Here is a 25,901-nt window from a genome sequence, read left to right on the forward strand (position 1 = left end):
CTAGATCTGGGTGAGCCGTCACCCACTAGGATGAGCATTCGGTTGGCAGATCGCTCAATAAAGTATCCGCGCGGATTTGTGGAAAACATGCTTGTAAAAATCGATAAATTTGTTTTCCCAGTGGACTTTGTTATCCTTGACATGGACGAAGATTCACGAGTGCCTTTAATACTTGGACGCCCGTTCCTCAATACAGCGAGGACGATTGTTGATGTGGCAGCTGGCCAAATCACGCTCCGAGTAAATGATGAGCACGTGACATTTGATATTAAAAGATCAATGCAGCATCCGCAAAGTCACGATGACATGCTTTACTATGTCGACATTGTCGACGCATGTGTGTGCTCTCATTTTCAAAGCAATGTTGACGAGATTGATTCGGACACACGTCTGTCGTGTGGGGACCTGATTGGCATTACGCAGGAGGGCCACGATTTCGAGCAGCCAGTCTATCAGATTGGTGACGATGGTTCCCAGAGTCCGGAGAGGTTTCTAGAAATTGGCCATGTAAAAGAGGAGGAAGCAAAGCCTTCGGTTGAAGATCCGACGCTTTTGGAGTTGAAAGAACTCCCGCCACATCTCGAGTATGCATTTCTGGACGAGGAGCGTCGCTTACCGGTCATAATTTCGGCATCATTGGAAAAGGTTGAGAAAAATCAGCTTCTTGAGGTTCTGAGACTTCATAAGAGAGCCATTGCATGGAAAATCATGGATATTAAGGGCATCAATCCTTCTTTTTGTACTCACAAGATTCTGATGGAAGATGAGTACAAACCATGTGCATAGCATCAGAGGCGTTTAAATCCGAATATGCAGGACGTGGTGAAGAAGGAGGTGATTAAGTTGTTGGATGCCGGCATGATATATCCTATTTCGGACTCTGTGTGGGTGAGTCCGGTGCAGGTTGTACCTAAGAAAGGTAGTATGACTGTAGTCTCGAATGATAGGAATGACCTAATTCCTACCCGTACCGTCACTGGGTGGCGAGTTTGCATTGACTACCGCAAGCTCAATGATGCTACTCGCAAGGATCACTTCTCGCTTCCATTCATCGATCAGATGTTAGAACGTCTGTCGGGGAAGTTGTATTACTGTTTCCTAGACGGGTTCTCTGGGTACTTTCAGATTCCTATCGCTCCTGAGGATTAGGAGAAGACTACCTTTACCTGCCTCTTCGGCACATTCGCCTACCGGCGGATGCCTTTTGGGTTATGTAATGCACCAGCGACCTTCCAGAGATGCATGGTTGCGATTTTTCATGACATGATCGAGGATTCTATGGAGGTTTTCATGGATGACTTTTCGGTATTTGGGGACTCCTTCGATCATTGTTTGGAAAATTTGAAAAGGATGTTGAAGAGGTGTGAGGAGACAAATCTGGTCCTAAACTGGGAAAAGTGCCACTTCATGGTGAAGGAGGGCATAGTTTTGGGACACAAGATTTCGCATGCTGGTATGGAGGTCGATCCAGCCAAAGTGGATATCATTTCACGACTTCCGCCTCCCACCTCTGTGCGAGCGATACGGAGCTTTCTTGGTCATGCGGGGTTCTATAGGCGATTCATAAAGGATTTTTCAAAGATCACTAGGCCCATGACCCGTTTGTTGGAGAAAGACGCTCCGTTCATATTTGGAGATGATTGCTTGAGAGCCTTTGACCTTCTCAAGCAAAAGTTGATTGAGGCCCCTATTTTAGTTGCACCCGACTGGAGTCTGACGTTTGAGATTATGTGTGATGCGAGTGATTACGCTATAGGGGTCGTTCTTGGCCGAAAGAGAGAAAAGCACTTTCACCCGATCTATTATGCGAGCAAAACTCTTCACGACGCTCAGGAGCATTATACCACGACAGAAAAAGAGCTCTTGGTGGTCGTTTTCGCATTTGACAAATTTAGATCGTACTTGGTGCTTTCGAAAACCGTTGTGTATACTGATCACGCTGCCATCAGATATCTCTTCAGCAAACAGGACGCTAAGCCGTGTCTGATCAGGTGGATCTTGTTGCTGCAGTAGTTCGATATTGAAATTCAAGATAAAAAGGGTGCGTTGAATGTAGCGGCTGACCATCTATCTCGGTTAGAGCATGGAGACATCGTGGACGCGCGTTGGGATTCCATAAATAACAACTTCCCACACGAGTCTTTGATGAGTGTTGAGATATGCGATGGGTCGCCATGGTTCGCTGACCTTGCGAACTACCTTGCTTGCGGGATTCTGATTAAAGGGTTGACTCACCAGCAAAAGAGGAAATTCTTTTCGGATGTCAAGCACTACATTTGGGATGACCCTTACTTGTTTCGGGTATGTGCTGATCAGGTGATTAGGAGATGTGTTTCAGGGAAGGAGGCGACCAATATTCTGCGCCACTGTCACGAGGGACCTACCGGAGGCCACCATGGAGCCAACTTTACCGCCAAGAAGGTGTTGGATTCCGGGTTTTATTGGCCGACTATATTTCGGGAAGCGCAGAGTTGGGTTAGAGCGTGCGATGCTTGACAGAGGGCGACAAATATATCGGCACGTGATGAAATGCCTCAGAACTGGATTCAGGTTTGTGAAGTCTTTGATATCTGGGGGATAGACTTCATGGGACCATTTCCCCCCTCACGAGGTAATAAGTACATCCTGGTCGCAGTTGACTATGTATCGAAGTTGGCGGAGGCACAGGCCTTACCCACCAATGATGCCAGGGTGGTCGTGAGATTTTTGAAAAGCTTATTTGCCCGGTTCGGCGCTCCGAAAGCGCTTATCAGTGACAGAGGGACGCATTTTTGCAATACTCAGCTCGAGAGAGCTTTGTCCCGTTACGGTGTCCATCACCGTCTATCCACGCCCTATCATCCACAGACAAGCGGGCAGGTGGAAGTCACGAACCGGGGGCTGAAAAGAATCCTTGAGCAGTCAGTAGGTGCAAACCGCAAGGATTGGTCGGATAAGCTTGATGAAGCGTTGTGGGCTTTCCGTACGGCTTACAAGACGCCCATTGGGACTACTCCCTTTAGGCTTGTGTACGGAAAGGCATGCCATTTACCGGTTGAGTTGGAGCATAAAGCGATGTGGGCTCTAAAAACCGCAAATCTGGACCTAAAAGCCAGAGGTGAAGCCCGGTTTCTCCAGATTCATGAATTGGAAGAGTTGCGACAACGCGCTTATGAGAGCTCCGTGTTGTACAAGGAGCGCACGAAGAGATTGCACGATAAACGCTTGAAGGACCACAAAGAATTCCAAGTGGGCGATCTTGTTCTTCTTTACAACTCGCGGTTGCGCTTATTTCCCGGAAAGCTTCATTCACGTTGGACAGGCCCATACACAGTTAAAGAGGTATTTCCGTATGGGACTGTTGCAATAGAGAACGCGGACGGCGTTATTTTCAAAGTAAATGGGCATCGCTTGAAGTTGTACTTTGTCGGGCCGATAGAGTCGGCGATGGAGGTCATTGAGCTCCAAACCCCGCACACATCATAAGTGTGGGGAGGAGAGAGTCTACGTTGCTGACTCGCGGATCAAAAATGCAGCAAGAGCGTATTTTGCGCTTTACGGGTAGTATCGTCTTTTTAGGAATTTTTCTAGTTTTAGCTTGGAGTCTTGCTATCGACTCGTCGACAAAAATTTAGCATGAGTCTACGCTACTGACTCGCCGACAAAAATGTAGCAAGAGCGTCTTTGGCGCTATAAGGGTAAAATTGTCCGCTTTTATGTTTTTGTAGTTTTAGCGTAATTTAGGTTAGTTAGGTAGTTTCCGTTAGTTGGTTTTAGTTTCGTACGTGCCGAGCGAAGGTTCTATGTTGCAATATTGTAAAACAGTTGGCGTGTTGAAAAAATGGCGAAAAACGGCCAAAACAGTTGCTGAAAATGGCTTCTGCGGAAAAATTCTGATCTGCAGCTGTTGCACGGTCGTTCCTCGGGTAGCACGACCGTGCGTTTCCGAGGGCCGGCACGGTGGATCGCACCCTTGGTGCATCTCCGAGAACAGTTGAATGGGCTTGAGCAATGTCGGTGACGCACGACCGTGCCAAAGTTCGAACGACCGTGCGTCAGGCTGAGGGCAGTTTTGTCATTTGGTACTATAAATACCCTCATCTGCAGCCCCCATTCACAATTCGCGAAACCCTAGTCGCACCAGGCCGTTCCAGACCGTTTTTACTTCAAATCGCACGGTTCTTCGCACGATTTCACACCCTACTTCGCACGGTACGTTCCTAGTTGTAGATTATCTGTTTCTTTGCTTTCTAGGTTAGATTTCCTCCGATTCTTCAAGGAATTTTTAGGGTTCTCTTCATAAACAAATCGAAACCCTAACCCTTGTTTGAATCTTGCATATTGTGAACATCCGATGCATTTTCTGACCCCCAGTTTGTGTAAAAACTTGATGATTTGTAAAAAAAAATCGGGCTACTCAGAGCCTGGGTCAGAATCTGCAGATAACGCAATCGCACGGTCGTTCCTTATGTGGAACGGGCGTGCCTCGCCGTTGATTCACGATGATTGTTTGTTGGTCGGTGTTGCACGGTGGTGTCGTTGGTTGCATGGCCGTGCAATTTCGACAGAGTTAGGCAGGTGGTACTTGTCATCGGCGACGCACGACCGTGCGTCTCGTCGCACGACCGTGTCATATGCCCAGATCAGAATTCACAGCTTCTTCATAATTGGTTGCTCGGCTGTTTTTGATTCAAATTTTTCCTGTTTCCATCTCTCTAATGTTATTTCTCATACAGATGGAACATCCTTTCCTTCAATTCGACCCCAACAATGAGCGAGAGGCCTTGGGCATCCCGAAACGAGACGCATTATGGGCATGGCGGGGGCAGTTCGGAGTCCCCCGATGGTTGGATTGGGAAGTGATGCAGGAACTCAATCAATATGACAGACTAGACGACATGATGAGTCGCCCGCTTACAAATCTGGTCGGTTGCAACCGACCCGTTTACCTGGAGCTGACCATAGAGTTCTTCGCTTCTTATGCCTATGAAAAGTCGGTTGCTCATCGAAGACCCAAATTCCGCCACAAGGAGCGGGTAGCTTTCAGGTTATGTGGTCGATGGCATAGGTGGTCGGTTGGTCGTTTGGGTAGAAGGCTCGAGATTTATACTAGGGAAGACATGGATGATCCCAATGTCTTCACAGATCAGTTCACCTTCCCTTCTGATGCAGCACGGGATGCATTTTGGGCTGCAAATGCCGTTGGGGACCCCTACAACCCGAGGATGTCGAAGGACTCGCGATTCAGAGACCCTCTGGTGCGAGTGATGCACCATGTGTTTAGCCATACGAGATGCGGTCGCATGGACAGTCTTGGTAACTGTCCAACACCAGATTTGATCTTTCTATATGCGTTGGTGGAGAAAGCACCTATCAACCTAGCCGCGCGAATGGCTGAATACTTCGTCAAGTGCTCGGGCCGGACTCCGAGCAGTCAGATACATGGCGGTCAGTATGTGACCGAAATAGCGTACAACGAACGCTATATGACTGAGGAGGTGCTTCAGGGTCTCACTCTGATAACCGAGGGGGTTCATGTCGACATTAGGTCACTAAAGGCCATGGGGGTGATTGTAGAGCTAGATACGGGGGACAGGTTGAGGGGGCTGAATAACGAGGTCTGGGACCCGTTACCCCCACTTCCAGCAGACGAAGAGAATGTAGAAATGGAGGAGCAGCACGCAGTTCAGCAGCACGGACCGCACACAACACCACACCAGCCACAGACACCGCCACATGAGCCGCAGCACCATGATTACCACCAGCATCAGGATTGGCCAGAGTTTTACCAGCAGTTCCAGCAGATGCGTGTTACGCAGGAGCAGCATGGTACTTACATTGACCAGATTAGATCTAGCCAGGACCAGATCCGGGCTAGTCAGGATCAGCTCAGGGCCACTCAGGATCAGCTTAGGCATAGCCAGAAGAGTTTATATCAGGGGGTGAGTGCCGGTTTTTCATACTTGTTCGGGGAGATGCATCATGCATATCCCGACTACTTTTAGCACCCTCCACAGTTCCCACAGTGGAACCCTCCTGGTTATGGCGATGCGGGTCCGTCCTTTACTAGAGACGATGATGGTGATGACGCTTAGGAGCGGTGGAGTGATAGTTGGTGGTTGTTTTTAGTATTTTAGTACTTTGTTTTGGGTGTTTATTTTTTACTGTTATTTCAAACACCCCGGTTATGTATGCTTTATTTTTCAGACTCTTTACTTTAGTTTTTATGTTATGTCTTTGTTGGGATTGCTAGTATTTATATTTATGTATATTATGGTTGATTTGTGATTTTTCTGTTTCTGTTCTATTTTGGTGCACATGTGACATACTTGCAGGTTTTGGGCTATTGGATTTTGGACCGGAGCACGTGACAGATACAGCTTCGGAAGTCTCGTTGCATCAACATCATCTTGAGGGGAGTATTGTTATCCTTTTCTCTATATTTCGGGTCTCGCATTGGGGACAATGCGAAGTTCAAGTGTGGGGAGGGGGTTAACTTTGTTAACTTTGTTTGTCCTCGTTTGTAAAAAAAATCAGAAAAATCATTCAAAAATACCTGTATTTTGTATATATTTTAGTAAATAAACCGGTTGATTGTGTTTTAGAAAGCATCGGACTTGATAAAAACTCGACAAGCAAAATATTTTTGAAAAAGGAAACCGGAAAGCGTGACAAACAAAGAAAGACTTACATGATAGTTTTCACACTTTTACCCATTCCATCCGTTACGTGAGCATATTTGAGCCTATTGTTATATATTTGTTCATTTTGGATATAGGAGTGAGCCGGATGTTATGTGTAATTTAGAACTTGTCACTAGTATGCTTGTTAAGACCATGAACTTGTGGATTTGTGTAAAAGTGATAGAGGCACTTAGATTACCCCTTTGTTGTAAACCTTGTTCTTTGTGTTGTGCTCCCCGTTCACCTTATATTACCCTTTAGGATTAACCATGTCGAGCCTTCCCGTTTACCTTTGTTTACCCACATTATCGCCCATTTAGCCAAATTTAGCCTTTGTATGTTTTAAACCCTTTTTAGTGTTGAAACTCGGACAAAATAATCGTTTAACTAGCGTTTGTTTCAGTTTATTGTATAATTAGTTTGCAAAAAAAAACAAAAAATAAAACACCCTAAAATAGGGTGAAGTTGATAAAAATCGAGCAATTTTGAATGCTTAAATTTTAAAATTTCTTTGATAAGCTCGATTGCGTAATAGTCGCCTTTTTAAGGCATTTGTATGTATAGTAGTATATTTTGTTGCTAGTTAAACGCTACTACCGAGTTTTAACCATTTTCGCCACTTTATATGTCCACTTCCATACCCTTCGCCCAAGCCTAACGTTACAACCCGTAAAGACCTCTTGATTTACACTTGTTTGCATGTTAGTTGGTGGAGACGAGATCTTATGACAAGCTTATGATATTGCATATTTCATTGACGAGGCATTGAGTGTTTGCACATACACATTTTATGTATGTTTCATAAATAAAACCGAGTGTGTGTGAACATTGTGAGTCGTGTGAAGATTAACATGTTGAGTCAATTAAATGTGAAGTCACGGCTTTTTGGTTGTCGCTTTATAATTGCATATGCTTGTTGGGTTTGAGTCTTTTGATGTTGTCTTTCGACAAACCGGCTAACCGTTTATAGTAGTTTTTCAATAAAATAGTGTGTAAATTATCGTTCTTGTTTGTTTCTGTCTTTTATTGCTTTTTAGTTCAGCTTGCTTGAGGACAAGCAAGGTTTAAGTGTGGGGAGATTTGATATTCGCTAATTTACACATATTTTAGTCCCCCGTTTTACCCCTATTTTATGCATTTTCGGCCGTAAAACCGTCACTCGGATACTTAATTATCTACACTTTTGTTTACAGGCCTAAAACAGCATACCAGACAAGATGATAGCAAAAACGAGGACTTTCCGGACAAAACGACGAAGCTGCGAACCTTCTGTTAGAAAAACTGACCTGGGCGTGTGGAACGGTCGTGCCACCTGATGCACGACCGTGCATCTCCGATGAATCATGAAAGGCCCGGCAGTGAACGAGGGTGCAACTCCGCGTGCAGCACATTGAAGGCCAACCCGGGAATGCACGGTCGTTCCAGATCTTGCACCCCGTGCGGATCCGACGATCCAGCCAACCTCGGAACTGAACGACCAGTGCGACCAGGCGTGCAACAAGACCTCGGTAATGAACGACCGTGCCATATGAAGAACGGTCGTGCGATATCGAATCTGGTCAACGATCTGATGACGTCATGCAGTATGGTGGACCACCACCAATAATTGCTTAAAGTGCACGGTCGTGCGATCCGTGCACGACCGTGCGACATCGAAAAAACATAAAAACAGAACAGAAACATTCTGTTCGTAACTCTGGACATTTTGGGAGCGATTCTGGCGATTTTCAGGCTCCGGATGCTTCTGCTTTCACCCGGATTCAAGCCACATTGTGCCGATAAGCTTCGTTATCTTCCAGATTCTTAATCTTGTGCTTGTTTATGGTTTGGTTTTCTAATCTTTACACAATTTTGTTAATGTTTCAAGCATTTAGATTAATATTTATGTATTATTGTAGCCTTAGGGCAAAAACACAACAATCCCTTGCGTGATTATAACCATTAGTATGTTTATCTTTGTTTGTAATGACATTTTGACGTATTTTCTATGATTATCTTTGATGATTAGTTTGCAACCTTGTTATTGATATTGATTTCTTGATTATAAGTAATTGTGTTGGATGATTGGTGCTTGGTTAGTTAAGATAGTTGAAAAATGAAGCTTAATTAATCATGTATTAGTAAACTTTTAATTTGGTTAACTAGCTTAACTCGGTTAAAATGTGGGCACCATGATACTAGAAATGGTTAGTGGTTTAATAAAACGTAATTATTGTTAATCAAGAAAGCTTGCCCTCACGGAAGGACTCTAACGGGTTAGATGGTGTGGTTATGAATTCTTGCCATGATTTGTTAGCTTAGTTAGTAGTTTCGGCCAAAATTGCTATCTTGGTGAATTTATGTGCAAGATTTGTAAAATGAACTCGGTTGTGATTTAATCTAGTTTATGCTTGTCTCGGTGGATGCATTGTGTTTATCGGTGTCGCTTTCCTTGATTAAGTGAGGTTAGAAAACTCCTAACGGATGACTAACTTATTTTTAGGAGATTTTTGTAGACATTTATCAATTGCACGTTAAAGAACAATTTTAGGTGGTTAAAGTGTGTTTATCGTTTTAACTTTCCGAATGATTGTCATGTTAGGATTCCCGAAACGGATACTAATTGTCTCAAAATGGAAAATTGACCGAATGCTTCTAGTGCCAAAACCGACTTAGTTGACATGCTTTGGTTGTGTATTAAGCAAGGCTATTTATATATAATCTACTATGTTTTATAAATATTTGTTTACGCTTACTTTAGTTTAATTAAAACCAAAACAACTTATGTTTTTACCGGTAATTTAGTGGCAAAGGTCTAGTATTATTTCTCCGCCCATTTCCGTGGATCGATACTTGGTTCTTACCGATACTTTACTACATATATGACGGGGTGCCTCTTTCGTGTGTGTTTTGATGTAAAAGTAATAATCACTTTTATAAATTTAAAACCAAATCGTGTGTAATTTCATTGTAAAAATATGTATAGCCGCGCACACGATCAATAAACTTAACAGAAAAACAGAGAGTTAAGGATTACATGCGCCGTCCATGATTAACACATGTACTTCTGGACTATCATGTGGCCACTTGTCGCTCATACCAGCCGTGGCAAGCACATGTTCGCCAAAGGCCTGATTGGGAAGCGTGGGCAATCCCTTATACCAACCTTCACCCTTGGGCACATTCATATCTTCCTTTGGGATAGAAGCATGGTCACGAAACTCCATGGCAATCAGGATTACCTCCTAGCGTATGTAGAAAAACTTGCCCTTCCAGTCGTAATAGCTCTTAGGAGGGTTGATAAGCAGTTTCTTCGAGTCGCGCGTGGCAAAAGAATAAAATCCCAAGTTGCACTGCAACTGATAATAAGCCATAAATCTATCAACGGTCGTTCGACTCCCTGCGAACGGTAGCAAAACTCTAAATGACGAATCTGAACCACGCCCAACGGACTCAGTTGGGAGACGTGAAAATGGTAGTGGGACAGGATAGACCTAAAGAAATGAGTAGTGGGTAACCGGAAGTTACCGTCTCCAAAAAAAAGTCGGCGAACAATGTAATGTAACCCGGCGGTGCATCGACGGCGGTTTGGCCCTTGGCCGGATAACGAGCATTCCACTTGTCGAAAAACTGGTGTCCCGGACCACTTGCTCGAAGAGCCCTTCCTCCCACTTCAATGGTGGCATTCCACCACTGGTCCTTTCAACCACCACAACCTCTTATGTACTCTAAGACATAATGACAGAAGATCTTGAAGAAAATCTGGTAAAAAAAATGAAGAATTTGAAGAAAATTTGGAGAAAAGATGAAGAACACTTGAAGATCTTCAAGAATCTGATGAAGATTTGAAGATACAAAGGAAAAGAGAGAGAGAGAATTTGAAGGAAACGTGAATTCAGCTTTGCCTCTTCATCTATTTATACCCATCGCATTTAATGCGATGGGTAACCGTGCCGAACAACTTGCAGCGCGTGCCCAACCATTGCTTGACACGTCAGGCGGGGAAACCAGAGTGACGGTTATCACGCGCGCGTGAGTCTCACTCTCTTGACACAAGACGAAACGGCAGACCTGACACAGTGACACCATGCTCGTCACTGTGTTAGCAGACACTTCAACCGTCGTTTTCGCCACCAACCTGGCAAAAGATGCTCTTTTCAAATTTCGAAGTTTTGTCACGCAAAAAAGAGAGATAACTTCGATAGGAAGCTATATAGCTGCGACGTGTAAGCTGCAAAACATCATGCACGCGCGCCAGCTTTCTAGCACACACGCTGATTTCCTGGACATCAGACTCAAAGCGCCGACACTTAATTTTTATTTCTATTCCAGAGCTGGGTATGGTCCCAAATCTTGCACGGGCCATACGAGTTAACCTCAGGTTGCACGCGAGACCATACTCAAAGTAAGCCAAAGTGTTGACTTCCTCGACCTTGCGTCGAATACGGGAGCATGCTCCCAGCCGCGCGCGAGGTCAAAATCAAAGATAGAATCAATTATGACACTTAGTTTCTTTAACATAAGACCTAGTTTCCTTGACCTCGCGCCGACTACACGAGTGTATCCAAGTCGCGCAGGGGCAAGAAGCGCAGGGTGACATCGGACTGTACAGAAAGTACGAGTGGCAGAGCAGTGAACCAATAGGCGCTCAACAGGCTGTATTCTATTGTGTTGCACGATGAGGAATCGTGTAGGAGACAAGAAGTACACAAGGACACACACGTGGCACCAATCAGCTTGCGCCGACCACTGCTCCATGATCTCCACTTAACTACTTATGACAGACCAGACAACAAGGACAACCGTCAAGACACGTGGATCCATTCAGCATGTGCCAACTACCCTCTCGCCTGGTATCACTAACGGTCGTGATAGAGGAGGTAGAATGAATATTCCTTGTTTTCGATCTCAGGCCCAAGCTCCATCAGCCCATCTCCTTCACAAATCACCTCGGCTATAAATAGAGGATTTCACCTCCATGTTTAAGGATCGCTCTCTTGCTCTCTCACTTAATACACACACTTTTATCCTCAAAACAAGTTCTTATTCTAACGCCGGAGGGTGGTTACAAGGAGAACCCCCTATTCTCCTTCTTGTAACGAGCTTCACGGGGTGTTGATTGTTTTGTAGGATCGACAAAGTTGTTCATCGAGTTCAGAAAAAGATTAAGCTTATTTGGACGAAACACAAACCACAAGCTAATCGCCAGATTAACTTGGTGTTTCTTCATGCTCAAATCACAATAAAAAAAAGAAAGAAAAAAGTGTGTTGTGGAGGTTGTTTGTTTGGAGTTCAAGGGAGTTGGGCGCCGATTTGAGGTTTAGCGTGTTCGATTCCATTGTTGTTTTTTTTTTATACAAATGTTTCAATAACACCTTCAGCTTTAATAATTTACAATTCTGCCCTTAAACTTTAAAAAACTTACTATATACTCACTAATAAATATATATATATAGGTAGAGGTTCAACTAAGAATTTAATCTTCCCTAAGTTTCCTAAGAAGCAATCTTGAGCTTACATGTGGCAATCTCATTAATTTAGATGAAAGGGTAATATTGGAAAATGCAAATTTCAAACAGATCTGTACTTAGTTTAATCACACGATTTTCATTCCTTCATCCATTCATTGAGCTTCATCGAGATCGTTTTCATCTAAATCAATCGCAAATCTCAATCTCAATCCTGCTGAATCGTTGATCGTTTTCATCGATTTGCCGGTACCTGCGAGATTGAGATCAATCCTGCTGAATCGTTCATCGTTTTCATCTATTTGGTGGAACCCTAGCTCCTCTGTTCATTCATTGAATTGCTGATTTATCCTCCTCTATTTTAATGATGTCTACTACTGTCGATGGTAAAATACCTTCTAGTTTTAATTTCATCTACTTTTTAGGTTTTTAGTTTTGATCTAAGTTGTGCTAGTTTTTATTTAAAAGTGTAGTTCTGAAGTTGTGCTTGTTTTTTGAAGTTGTGCTGGTTTTTGAAGTTGTGCTGGTTTTTTTATATTACATCATATTTTAAAGTGTAGGTTTGTAAGGTTGTGCTGATATCTTTATTTTGTGCTAGTTTATCTGGTAAAGTTGTGCTTGTTTTTTGTGCTGGTTTATTGTAAAGTTTGTGCTGATATCTTTTTTTTGTTCTGGTTTTTTTATTTGTTCAGGAGTTCGTATCTGTCCAACTACTGGTAATCAGTATTATACTCCTATTGTTCCAGATTCTTCCAAACCTGTCGTTGGTATGCATTTCCAGTCAATTGATTCTGCCTTTAATTTCTATAAGAAGTATGCTAAGTTATCTGGGTTTGAGGGTCGAAAGCATACTCAATCTTCAAAAAATGGTGTTGTGATTAGAAAGTACTTTGTTTGTGCGAAAGAGGGTTCAGCGACATCCTGTGCTGTTGACACGGTAAATGACAGTGTTGGTGCTGATAAAAAGTTAAATGACCGAAGGAGGAGACCTTCTAAACGTACCGGATGTAAGGCACACATCCGTTTGGCTTTAACTCCAAAAAATACTTATAGAATTTCTCATGTATTTGAGGAGCATAATCATTCTTTTGTTGATGAAGAGGATTATCATCTTTTAGCTTCGTCTAGAAAGTTGACATTCACTGAAGAGCAACTGCTTTCTGATTTTTCTGAGATGAATATTGGTCCAGTTAGGGCATTCAACCTTATGAGAAAGATTCGTGGTGGATTTGATAAGGTTGGAGTGACGTCTACTGATTGTAAAAATTTTAAAAGAGATATTAATTTGTTCATTGGAGAGTTTGATGTGGATATGGCTGTCCAACGTCTTATGAATAAGAAGCAGTTTTTGCCGAATTTTTCTTGTGAATTTTATTGTGATGAAAAAGGTGCTCTTGCTGGATTATTTTGGGCTGATGAAGAAATGAAACTGAATTATGAGGTCTTTGGGGATGTTATGTCTTTTGATGCTACGTTCCGTACGAACAGGTATTTTATTCACTTTTTGTAGATCATTTATTCATATTTTTATTAAACTAGCACAATTCAGCAAGCAGTTGTAATATAATCAATTCAATTTTTAGGTATGACTTGGTATTTGTTCCGTTCACTGGAATCGATAATCATCATCACAATGTCACGTTTGCTGGTTCTTTGTTAGCATCTGAAACTGCTGAATCATATAAATGGCTTCTTCAAAGTTTTTTGAAGGCTTTTGGTGTTGCACCTAAGGTGGTTGTGACTGATCAGGACGCTGCAATGAAAATTGCCATCCGAGATGTTTTCCCAGATACCAGACATCGTTTGTGTATGTGGCATATAATGATCAAAGTTTCTGAAAAGGTAACTTTCTTAAACCAGCACACTTTTAGCATATAAACCAGCACACTTTAAACATCCATTTAAACCATCACACTTTAGCATATAAACCAGCACACTTTTAAACCAGCACACTTTGGCATATAACTCAGCACACTATTAAACCAGCACACTTTCTTTAAACCATAGTTTAAGCATCATAGTTTAAGCATCATAGTTTAAGTTTATACATCAACTAGCACACTTTAACATATAAACCAGCACATTTTAGGATTTGTTTGCTGTTTTAATATACTAATTTTTTTTTTTTGTTATAGGTTGGTACTGAGCTATCACAAGATGAGGTTTTTAAAGATGATATATGTGATGTTGTATGGACTGATGCTCTTGAACCAGCACAGTTTGAGACACAATGGTGTGATTTAATGATTAAGTACAACCTTACTAGTAACAGCTGGCTGTCTGATATGTACAACTTGAGATCAGATTGGATTCCAGCATACTATCGTCATGAACATATGTCCGGTCTTATGCGTACAACATCTAGGTCTGAGAGTGAAAATCATTTTTTTGGTCAATTAACCAACACAAAATTGTCATTAGTTGAGTTTTTGAGCCATTTTGATACTGCAATGGAATCTCAGAGGTTTAAGCGCAGCAAACGTGATCATGATACCAGATACACACAACCTCGCATGAAAACCAATTATGAATTGGAACTGGAAGCTGCAAAGATTTATACTCGGGGGATATTTTTTGATGTTCAAGAAGAAATTCGACTTGCTTGCAAGAATTGTATGTGCAGGCGTGAAGAAGAAGTTGGTGATTCAATTAAGTTTTATATTCTACAGGTCAATCTTCCTGGCCTTCATGAGGTATTTATTTATACCTTTAGTAGCACAAACATGTTCTGCTTTTTACAATACCTTTTAAGTAGCACAGTGATTTATATTTACAATTAGAATTTTACATATATAAACCAGCACACTTTTGTTATAAACTAGCACAATATAAGCATTTGTTATTTGTGTAGGTTCTTTTTACTCCTAAGGATATGGTAATTAAATGCAGCTGCAACCGATATGAGCAGTATGGTTTGCTATGTAGGCATGCCTTTTGTGTTCTTCGTCTTTGTGGTATAAAGGAGTTCCCTAAAAAATATGTTATGGGGCGTTGGACAAGAGATGTTGTTCCAAAAAAGACAAAAGTTTCGAGTTTTGATCAAAATGCTGCTGGTAATCAAGTTGAACGTGCTTCCAGCATTGTGCGTGAGATAATGACTGCAACTGAACATATTGTTAACCGTCTTGTTACAAATATTGACCTGTTATCGTCGTATAGAGACCAAGTGATCGAGTCGAAGTTGAAGGTTGATTCTGCTGACCTTCCTGCAGAATCATTTGACAAGAATGCAAGATTAGCTAATATTCTTCATGCTGATCAGCCATGTTCATCGTCTTCTGCTACCATTCTTCCACCTAGTGGTATTAGAAACAAGGGGTGTGGTTCAAACAAACGCTTAAAGTCTTTTCGTGAGGTATCATCTTCAAGAATATCAAAGAAAACTAAAACTAGAGGTTGTTTGAAATGTGGAGGTCATGGACATAATAGTCGGACTTGTAAGATGAAGACTACTGTTGCTGATTCCCAGAAGAGCAGTTAGTTGTGTGTGTTGGAAACCAGCACAATATTAATTGTATGAAACCAGCACAATTTTAAACTTCTTCTATGATATTTGGATTTGTTATTTTTTTCATTTCAGTTTGGATTTCTTGTATTCTTATTATGTTTACAACATTCAACCAGCACATTATTAGTTTTTGTTGATTTTGTAAATACATTTGTCAAGAATTATAAAACCAGCACAATTTCATAGAAGAAGTATAAAATTGTGCTGGTTTTATAATTAAACTCTGTTCTTTAAAACCAGCACAATTATAAAACCAGCACAATTTTAAACTTCTTCTATGAAACCATCACATATTGTCATAGTGAAACCAGCACAAATATTAATTGTAAAACCAGCATAAAATTAACTTTCCTAATATAACTGTTAAAGCAGTACAATGTAATTGTTAAACCAGCACAAAATTGTCATAGTGAAACCAGCACAATATTAATTGTAAAACCAGCATAAAATTAACTTTCCTAATATAACTGTTAAAGCAGTACAATGTAATTGTTAAACCAGCACCATATTAATTGTTAAACCAGCACAAAATACTACAGACAACTACCAAACTAATGTTATATTGTTCAACCAACACAATCAATATTTCTGGTTCAGTCTGTCATTGATTTTCGTTTCCGCATTTTTCTTGCATTCCTCTTTCTTTTCAGGCTCCATCTTCTCATACTTCTCTAACAGTTCCATCATTTCACCTTTCGCTAAGTTGATGTCGGATAAAAGTATTTTGCTTAAATACTTGTATCTCAGTTCAACCAACTCTTTTTCTTGTTCCGGTGACTCTTTCGACAGCCCACTATCCCATTCCTTCTTGCTCACATGATTCCCTGTGTATGTCTCCATGTGTCTCATTGCAAAGACACCACAATCTACAAAGTTCTTTTCCGTTTGCCACGACATGTTCATTATTTCTGGTTCCAAGGGCGACATCTTTTTGTGCATTGTTGGGTATTCAACTTCAAGGTAATCACATACAATTTCTTTCTGTAATTTGAAAATTTTTCAAAATCAAAATCCCTAAGCATCACAAATATAATTAAAATAAACAGCACAGAATTAATGGGCATCAATATATTACCACTCTTTTAGCACGTGCCATTTTTTGTGCTTTTGCTTTCCCTTTCATGTTGTCTATAATCTTGATGGCTTCTCCCTTGAAATCAAAACATACAATGTAGTAGTGCTTGTGTTGTAGTATTGGAATGAACAACATGTCCACTTTCCTAAGAGTTCCAAACTCGGTAGTCATCAATGTCGCGGCAATGTTTTCGCTGAAATTTTGTGCGCAGGTCTCTTTCTTCAGTTTTGGTTTGAAGTTGTTTTCTCCCTGCACAGAACCCAGCACAATGTGTTATAAACCAGCACCAGCACAATGTGTTATGAACCAGCACAATAATAGCATTTCATATATTAATAAAACATTAATTTTTCAAAACCAGCACAATGTGTAATAATCCAGCACATTTTGTTAAATGCGCTTTTTCTAATCTGTTATTAAAACCAGCACATATTAGAAAACATACCAGCATGTTGCATGGGCAGAAAACTCTTGCCGGCGAACCTTTGCTTCTGTAGACCTCTTCACTGTTTAGTACCAATGACCAAGCTGTTAGGACTTGGACATGTATGTATAAGTTCGGGTGAAGCGACTCCAGACATACCCTTGAAAGGTTTGTGTTAAATGCTGTCTCAAATATAAACACCCTGCATTGTTGTAATACACATTAGTTTAAATACTTATTTTTATCCAATTAAGATTTTGTTGGTTTTTATACTTACCAGGGGTCGTCAACTGTCGAGAACATCCATTCGGCTATCCTTACTTCAATTTTTTCAGTTTTTGTTTTTATTTGTACAACTCGCTGCATATATGGTGAACATAAAGGTTCGGCAGGGTGAGTTGTACGTTTGCTTTTCTTCTGGACTCCGGCATTTAGGTCTTCACCTATGAATTCTTGTTTTTCACTGTCTTTTTTGGGTTCCTTTTCTGGTGTTTTAAAAACCTCTCCTTGCCGTGCTGGTTGACCAGCAGCCTCATTTCCTTCTTTCTTTGCTGGTTGACCAGCAGTGTCACTTTCTCCCTTTGGTGGTTCATTAGCATCTTCACCTCCTTTCTTTGTTGTTTCCCCATCAGGTTTACCATCTTTAGCCTTTTCTCCACCTGCATCCTTTTCTTCTTCACCACCAACTCCATGATCAGCACCATCTTTTTTGCTGCTTGCTACTTGTTCTGCCTTTTCTATTTCTTTTATAACCTCTGGCCACATTGAACTGGTGACTCTGAAAGGAGTTGAATCAAATTGTGAGACCACCATTTTTTTTTGTGATTGGGTAAGTTTAACTTCATTTCCTTCTTCCTTTTCATTCCCTCCTTCTGTCTTCTCTCCACTTCCTCCTTTTTTCTTTTCTTCATTCCCTGCTTCTGATTCTTGCTTCTCGAAATTGTACTTTTCACCATATACTACCAATCTTTTTCTCCACTCATCCACAGCATCCACAACCTCATCACCTCTGTACTTTGTTAAACATTTTGTAATCATTTCGTGTGTTTCTTTGACATGCATGTCCAGCTCTTTTGTTTTGGTTTTTATCAGACAAATCCATTCCTGAAAAGATAACCAGCACAAATTGTAAAAGTAGCACATTTCAAACTAGCACAGTTTTACAATCCATTTAAACCAGCACACTTTAGCATATAAACTAGCACAATTTAACATTCCATTAAACTAGCACAATTTAACATTCCATTCCTGAAAAGATAACCAGCACATTCTTTTTATAAAGTAGCACATTTCAAACTAGCACAGTTTTACAATCCATTTAAACCAGCACACTTTAGCATATAAACTAGCACAATTTAACATTCCATTAAACTAGCACAATTTAACATTCCATTCCTGAAAAGATAACCAGCACATTCTTTTTATAAAGTAGCACATTTCAAACTAGCACAGTTTTACAATCCATTTAAACCAGCACACTTTAGCATATAAATCAGCATAATTTTTCAACAAATGTCATAAAAGTAGCACATTTTTTCAGTAATACTACAGATAAACACAATAAAATAGAATTTACCACTCCACTTGTTGGATTTGTAGGTGGAATTTGTGAGAGTTTTTCCTGGGATTGTGGAATGTCCAAACTTTGTGTAATGTTTAGAGATTCTGGGAAGTCACTAAAGTAACGATTTCTAGCTTCATCAGTTTCCTTCGAGATTTCTTGATATGTGGATAGAGGTTGTTCAGCTGGTGCTTTTTTCTTCATCTTCAGTTTTACCTTCAAATTCTTTCGTTTTTCATTTTCTTCTGTTTCACCAGTTGTTGCTGCTTTCAAACTTGTTTTCTTCTTACTCTTCACCACCATTTGAGTAGGTGTTTGTGTTGTCAAGGCGAGTTTCTGTGCTGGTTTCAAACTTGTTTTCTTCTTACTCTTCACCACATTTTCACTTCTCTTTCTTTTATTGCTTTCCACCACCGGACCAAGCTTTTTAATTGTATCATTTTTATGATACATTACAGCTGGTATCATCTTCTGTTTTGGATTTGTTCTTTGGTATGTATCATGAGCATAAACCAACTGATTGATTTACAAGTTAGTTTTTGTTATTATGTTTGATAAAAAACAATAAATATAGATCATTTTTAGATAACTACAACATACCACTAGAAATGTTATCGGCCCGATGTAATGTGCTGCTTTAGATTGGAACCAGCTTGTTGTCTTTCTGTTCAAGCAGTCGATCACGTAGCTGCACCAGTCAACATCCTTAATATCTACATCAGGTTGCAATGTTGTAAGGAATTTCATGTTGACGTTGCCACCGTGTGTGAGCTCTGCCATTATTGAGTTGAACATTACAAGAAAGTTCAGTTGAAATAGCCTTCCACTCTCCTTCTGTTCTTCCACAACATGAATAATATGATGCATTTTTGGCAGTTCATCATCAATTTCAAATTGATTTCTAAACTCTGCAACAACTGGATCACTCATTTTTGGTTTACTCAACTCCGTAACCTTCACTTTACCCATTGGTATGCCAAGAACTTCTTGTACAAGGTTAGGTGTTATCACTACATTATGTGTACCTAGATTCAGTGTGTTGATTGTAGGTTCATAATTGTTAGTGAGCCAGTATCCCAGATCAGTTGGTATATTTGTTATATCAAAGTTCTTCATGCTTTCAAATCCCATGTTATCTACTTCTGCTTTCTGTTCGTCAGATAACACTTGCATGAATTCAGCAAGGTTTTTTGGGCTGTTCCTGATTCTAATTCTTTTTTTCTTATCAAATTCCTTGAAAAGTGTTGATCGTATAGGTTCAGGGTTTGTGGCAACAGCTTTTAGTGCTGTTTTTTGTTTCTTTTCCGGGTGTTCGAAGTCACTGTCTGATGAGCCTGCAAGTAATTTCAGAAGAAACATAGTAACCAGCACAAGTTATAAAGTGTACTATATATTAAAAAAACAATAACCAGTACCATTTTGATCATTTAATACATAATAAACCATGATTTTTATAATTCAAAACATCATTGTTACATAAGGTTCAGAAAAACATGATCATAATACATAACAGCATTGATAACATTAGAAAACTAAAACAAACAACATAAACATGATGATCATAGCAGGAGCTGGCTAGATTGCTACTTCCTTCCAAAATTCTTGACTGAGATTATAGGTTTTTCCTCATCTTCTTCATGTTTAGGTTGTAGGATTGGGATCTTTTGTTTTTCATCATCTTCTTCTTTTTTGGGTTGTACAACTGAGATTTCAGGTTTCTCATCAATCTCTTCTTTTATGGGATCTGAAGGTTCACCACCAGAAGTAGGATGATTGGTATAGCTTGGCCACCAGATTGCTACTTCATTCCAAAATTTCGGACTCATATAATATTCCTTTTTTGTTGGTCTTACAACTTTTAGTGGAATGGGATGCAAAGTTTCATTATCAAAAGTAGGGATTGGTTCTCCTGGTTGTACAATTTGTAGTGGTTTGGGATTGTACAGCTCTGTTTTCACACACAAAAAACAACTGAAACTTATATTACTTATCTCCTGAATTTAAAAGTAGCACAGTCGGTAAACCAGCACAGATTTGGAACACTAAAGTAGCACTTGTGCTAGTTTCTTATAAAACACTAAAGTAGCACAGACGGTAAACCAACTAGAATTTGTGCTAGTTTACTAGAAAACACTAAACCCTTTGTGCTGGTTTCTTCTAAATCAATAAACTAGCACAGACGGTAAACCAACTAGAACTTTGTGCTAGTTTCTTAAAAAACACTAAACTAGCACGGAAGTTAAACCAGCACCGATTTCAAAACCAGAAAACCAACCACAACTTTGTGCTAGATATTTCTAAATCACTAAACTAGCACATAGGTTAAACCAGCACAGAAAATAAACCAGCACAAAAAATAAACCAGCATTATTTCATAAAAAACACAACGATCGATCTGTTTAATAAAATGCAGAACATGAATCAGTTTAGACATATTAAAACCCTAGAAATCTGTTCGTTTACAGATCCTTAACAAACCTTCGAAATCGTCATCATGTTTTGTTTCTTTATGCTTCTGGCTTCTTGTAGATCTCTTAGAACCTGTGTAATCGATTTGATTTCGAAGAAACTTAGAAAAACCGTACAAAATTGAAACGAATACACCAAAATGCAAAAAAAAAAAAAAATGGAACGTACTCTCTGAATCCATCGTTGATGCTGTTTTTGTTGTTGTTTGTTCGATTTTCGTCTCTCTGATTGTCGATTTTAGGTGAAGTTTGTTAGCGATTGGGAAGTTTTGAGAGAGAGTGAAGAAGAAGTTTTTTTGAATCGTTGATAACTGCCAGTACTATTTGTTTGTTTATGGCGAAAATACCCCCGCGCGTTGTATTTTGTTTATTTATCTAGTTTAATATTAGGGATCTAATCTGGTCCATTGGTTGTTTAAACAAATGGTGTAGATTGCTTCTTAGGCAACTTAGGCAAAATAGGCTTCTTAGGGGAACCGCCCCCTATATATATATATATTTTTTGTTATGTTATGAGTTTATCTTTTTAGCGTCCTTTTTCATTTGCTATAACATGTATCAATACCGTAACGATACGAAACAAACCGACACCAATTAATTCTTTTAACCGAAAGGATTAATAGATTTCTGGAGGTGGCAGATATATTGTTTATTTAGTGATGGATAATGGCAGCTTGCTGTTGTGATTTGTGGAGGTGAACGGCTGCTCAATATGCATAACATTGGAAATGGGGTTTAATCACAAAAAGTGAAAAATGGAAGTGTTGCGATGTTTGTTCCTTGGGAGTTCAAAGTTTAGCGCGTGTGGTTCTATTATGTTTCATTACCACTAGGGCTGCAAACGAACTGAACTTTCAGCGAACAGTTCATGAACCGTTCGGCGGGAAGTTCGTTTGTGTTCGTTCGTTTAATAAATGAACGAACACGAACAAAAAATTTCGTTCGTTTAGTTAAATGAACAAACATGAACAAAGGCCATGTTCGTTCAATTGTGTTCGTGAACGTTCGGTAACGTGTTCGTTTACGTTCGTTTGTGTTCGTTTGTTTATGTTCGTGTTCGTTTGTGTATAGAAATATATACATATATATATATATATTATTTTATTTTTTTTATTACCCAACTTATATTATATTATATTGTATGGCCCAACTTATATTCTATCATTTGTTTATGTCATATGTGTTGAGCTTACTTGATGATGGTTGGATTAATTCAAGTTTATTTTGGTTATAGACGATCTCAAGGTTAGTTTGGTGGATTAAATGGAGACTTGAAGTTTAAGATGAAGTATTGAGAGACTACTTTGTGTTAGTTATGTTTATAAAAACTATATATTAAGCTACTCAAGTTTGGATAATTAGCTTGGTATATTTTGGGTGGATCTACTTAGTGTTTTTTTTTTTTTTTTTTTTTTGTTATGATCATCTTCGAAGGTAAATATATGTTCGTTTGTGTTTGTTTATGTTCATTAACGTTTGTTTGTGTTCGTTTGCGTCTGTGTGCGTTCATGAACGTTCGTTTGTGTTCGGTACCTAAATTAACAAACGAACACAAACGAACACGAACAAGTTCATTTCCTTAACAAACGAACACGAACAAAAAATCCCGTTCGGTAAGTGTTCGTGAACTGTTCGTGTACACATGAAATCCTTAACAAACGAACACGAACAAGGCCGTGTTCGTGTTCGTTCGGTTCGTTTGCAGCCCTAATTACCACCTTCAGCTTTAATAATTTACAATTGTGTTCTTAAACTTTAATACAGTTAACGTATACATATAGTCATTAAACTTTAATAAATATATTGTGTTTTTCCTTTGCTTTGTATCATTTTTTTTTTATGTTTTTTCTTTATTCTTCGAGTTTTCTTTCCCGATACGTGTCAGTATCCTAACGATATGAAACAAACCAATATCGATTGAATTTTCTTTGCGGTGTAGGATAGTGGGGGCGGGAGGGGGCGGCCGACCCCCCAAAACTTTTGCTTAGTAGTGGAGAGTATATAGTTTTCATATAGAATTTTTTGGTATATACGTTTTCGACCCTCGTTTTATAGAAATTTTTGGATGTGTACGTTTTCAATCCCCTGTGTACGTTTTCAATCCCCAGATTCGAAAATCTCAAGTTTCGCCACTGTATCCACGGCGACGCATAGGATGAATCCACCTAGTTCTAGTTCTAGATTATGATCAAAGTGTCACTCTCGCAATTCTATCCCCAAGGTATGGCTCTACACCTGCAGCACAAATTACAAAAATAGTCAGTCAAGTATCTATAATTCCAAAACAATAAATTAAAAGTGAAATCGCCAAAAGAAGAAGACGAATCAGACAAAATCAGTTACGACGGTGACGTCAGAGGATAACGATTAATAATGGCCACCGGAATACGACAAACGGAACGGATATACAACGAACGGCGATCACTGAAAACTTACCGGTCAAATTAACTCATCATTGAACAAAATTTGGACTGAATAATCAACATTGATCTAAATCTTATACGATTCAAAGTCCAAAGATTATATGATTCAACGATTTATATATTTTTTATTGAAATTTAATTTATATTATCGCTTAATTTAGACTTTATAATTGTATAGATTTAAATCATCTGATAATCGTTCAAAATAACTGCCAGATCTAGAACGGTTATTGCCAATAGTTGCCGTGGTGCACAAGATAACTCCGGCTAGGGTTTCCGTACGCATAACACGTCATCTTTCCGGCTGATCTGTTGTACGGAACCGGCGGCTTTGAAACATGATAGATACATCGGTTTCCGGCGGCATCCGGAGATCTCGCGGCGGAGGAGAGAGGAGATTTCGGAGATCCGGCGTCGTGTGTGGTGGTGCTGATGGAGGAAGAAGATCCAGAGGCGGTGGAACGTGACGGTGACGGTGACGGTGACGGAGATGATCTCTTCGGAGGTGATAAAAATGCTCTGATTTTGAGAGATTTTGATTGACGAGTGGATTGATGATCGTATTCTTCGATTAGGTTAACGAGATCTTCATCGGAGGTGATGGATACGAGTGCATCTAGGTCTTCAGTCGGCAATTGACAACGTAAAGTTGCAGAGGTTCCACACAATTCACCGAGTTTCACCAGTAATTCTGTCAATTTCAGATCCAGATTTCAAATTCAGTTTGAATTGGTAAAACATAAACAAAATTGAAGAAGAAATGAAAGTAAGTAACTGACCGGAGAAAGAGATGGAGCGGTGAACGGCGAGGACGCGAGTTTGACCGCCGTGGTAGCGGAGCTTGCCGTCGGGATAACGAGGGAGGATTTTGCCGCCGTAACTGCAGAGGAATTTGATTGTAGTGGTGGTGGAATTATGTGTGTTAAGTGCCATGGTGATTTAAAAGAGAAGGTAGAAGGTTGAAGAAGAAAGAAGGTGTGTATTGTGTTGTGTGTGCTTCTTCTTCAAGCCTAAGCATGGTGCCATGGTCGTGGTATTTATAGAGTTTTCTCGAGAGACGTGTTTTGTTAGTTCAAACCAACAAACGGTAAATAATTTTAAATTCACTTGATGACTGGGGTAAAGATCATCAAGTTTGTAATTTTTGTGCAAGGAATTATATTTTTTATTATTTAAAAATACTAAGCATTATAGGCTATATAACAATACTTATAACCTATGGTTGTATTTTATATGACTTAAAATATTGAAATGACGGTACACTTGAAAACTTTGAAATTATTGTTCCATTTATAAAACACATCTTATTGATTAAATAAATTGTGTACCTCGAGTAAATATAACATGAGCCTTTCAAAAAAGAAAAGCAAATATAACAAACATGAACTTTAATACTTGTTTTGTACGTTTACCCTTAATCTATGGCTATCTAACTTTATGTTTATTGCAATAATATGTCGATATAATTGATAAAACATATATGTAATTAAATTTGCTGAAAAAGGAATATACTTCCATAAAATTCGAAAATTAAATAGGGTGGTTGATGGGTGGGGTCCTTGGTACCAACTAGGTAATATTCCATTGCGCGTGGGCTTGGAAGGAACTTTTCCTTTCCACGGATTCATGGAATGTAGGGTAGGAGTAGAGCCGTATTTTTTTTTTTGAAACGAAAAAAAAAAAAAAAAAAAAAAAAAAAAAATACGGCTCTACTCCTACCCTACATTCCATGAATCCGTGGAATGTAGGGTAGGAGTAGAGCCGTATTTAACCCATAAATCACTTCTCTTCGTCAATAAAAATCAATATCACAATGACTTTTAAATTATTCCATATATTAAGAAGCAACAACTTGGTGCATATATGGGTTGTAACATGGGCATGGGGAGTGTTAAAAAAAAAACTTAGATTTTTGACTTTTGCTTACTTATCTCTTACTTCTCTTCTCAACAACAAGACATCTCCATCTTCATCTTCACCGATCATCTCCATCTCTCTTCTCTCTTCCCCCTCTCTCTAGAATGATTCTGAGATGGAAAAAGAAGGAAACCCAACTTCCACTCATAGCAATCGTCTCCTTCCTCATTGTCCTCTGTACCATCTTTTACAATGAACCCCGAACAACTCCAATACTCAAATCGGAGTATTGGGAGTCCAAGGGTGGAGTCGGTCTCTGTCGACAGGGAGATGGTGGTGTTCTGTCAAAGTCAGTCCAGTGTATCTGTTTCACGGCGGCGCTTAGGGTTCCGACGACCCTCTCTGTTCTCCGGTCAAGACTCCGGTGGATCTGAACCCTGATACTGGTGACCGGGTTCACATTTCCATGGATAATT

At 39.8% G+C, this 25,901-nt stretch overlaps 2 protein-coding genes across 3 annotated transcripts; one reads left to right on the forward strand and one right to left on the reverse strand.

Moving 5' to 3' along the window:
• The first annotated feature begins 12,283 nt into the window (after nucleotides 1-12,283).
• Nucleotides 12,284-15,746, forward strand: LOC110895086 (protein FAR1-RELATED SEQUENCE 5-like). Its single transcript, XM_022142371.2, has 5 exons — nucleotides 12,284-12,495; nucleotides 12,802-13,597; nucleotides 13,693-13,951; nucleotides 14,245-14,802; nucleotides 14,961-15,746. Exons 1-5 carry the CDS (start codon nucleotides 12,474-12,476, stop codon nucleotides 15,588-15,590), a joined length of 2,265 nt encoding a protein of 754 aa, XP_021998063.2. The 5' UTR covers nucleotides 12,284-12,473; the 3' UTR covers nucleotides 15,591-15,746.
• Nucleotides 15,747-20,112: 4,366 nt separating this feature from the next.
• Nucleotides 20,113-24,607, reverse strand: LOC110895090. Of its 2 annotated transcripts, none has more exons than XM_035980598.1 (3): nucleotides 21,315-23,786; nucleotides 21,156-21,218; nucleotides 20,113-20,625 (listed from the first exon to the last, which is right to left on the reverse strand). In XM_035980598.1, exons 1-3 carry the CDS (start codon nucleotides 21,325-21,327, stop codon nucleotides 20,261-20,263), a joined length of 441 nt encoding a protein of 146 aa, XP_035836491.1. In that variant the 5' UTR covers nucleotides 21,328-23,786; the 3' UTR covers nucleotides 20,113-20,260. The 2 variants fall into 2 exon arrangements, with proteins under 2 accessions (XP_035836491.1, XP_021998065.1); XM_022142373.2 differs by lacking the exon at nucleotides 20,113-20,625 and adding an exon at nucleotides 24,348-24,607 and having other exon boundaries at nucleotides 21,030-21,218; nucleotides 21,315-24,259.
• Nucleotides 24,608-25,901: the final 1,294 nt, after the last annotated feature.

Source organism: Helianthus annuus, chromosome 12 (assembly GCF_002127325.2).
Source record: "Helianthus annuus cultivar XRQ/B chromosome 12, HanXRQr2.0-SUNRISE, whole genome shotgun sequence".
In the NCBI taxonomy this organism is placed as follows: Eukaryota; Viridiplantae; Streptophyta; class Magnoliopsida; order Asterales; family Asteraceae; genus Helianthus; species Helianthus annuus.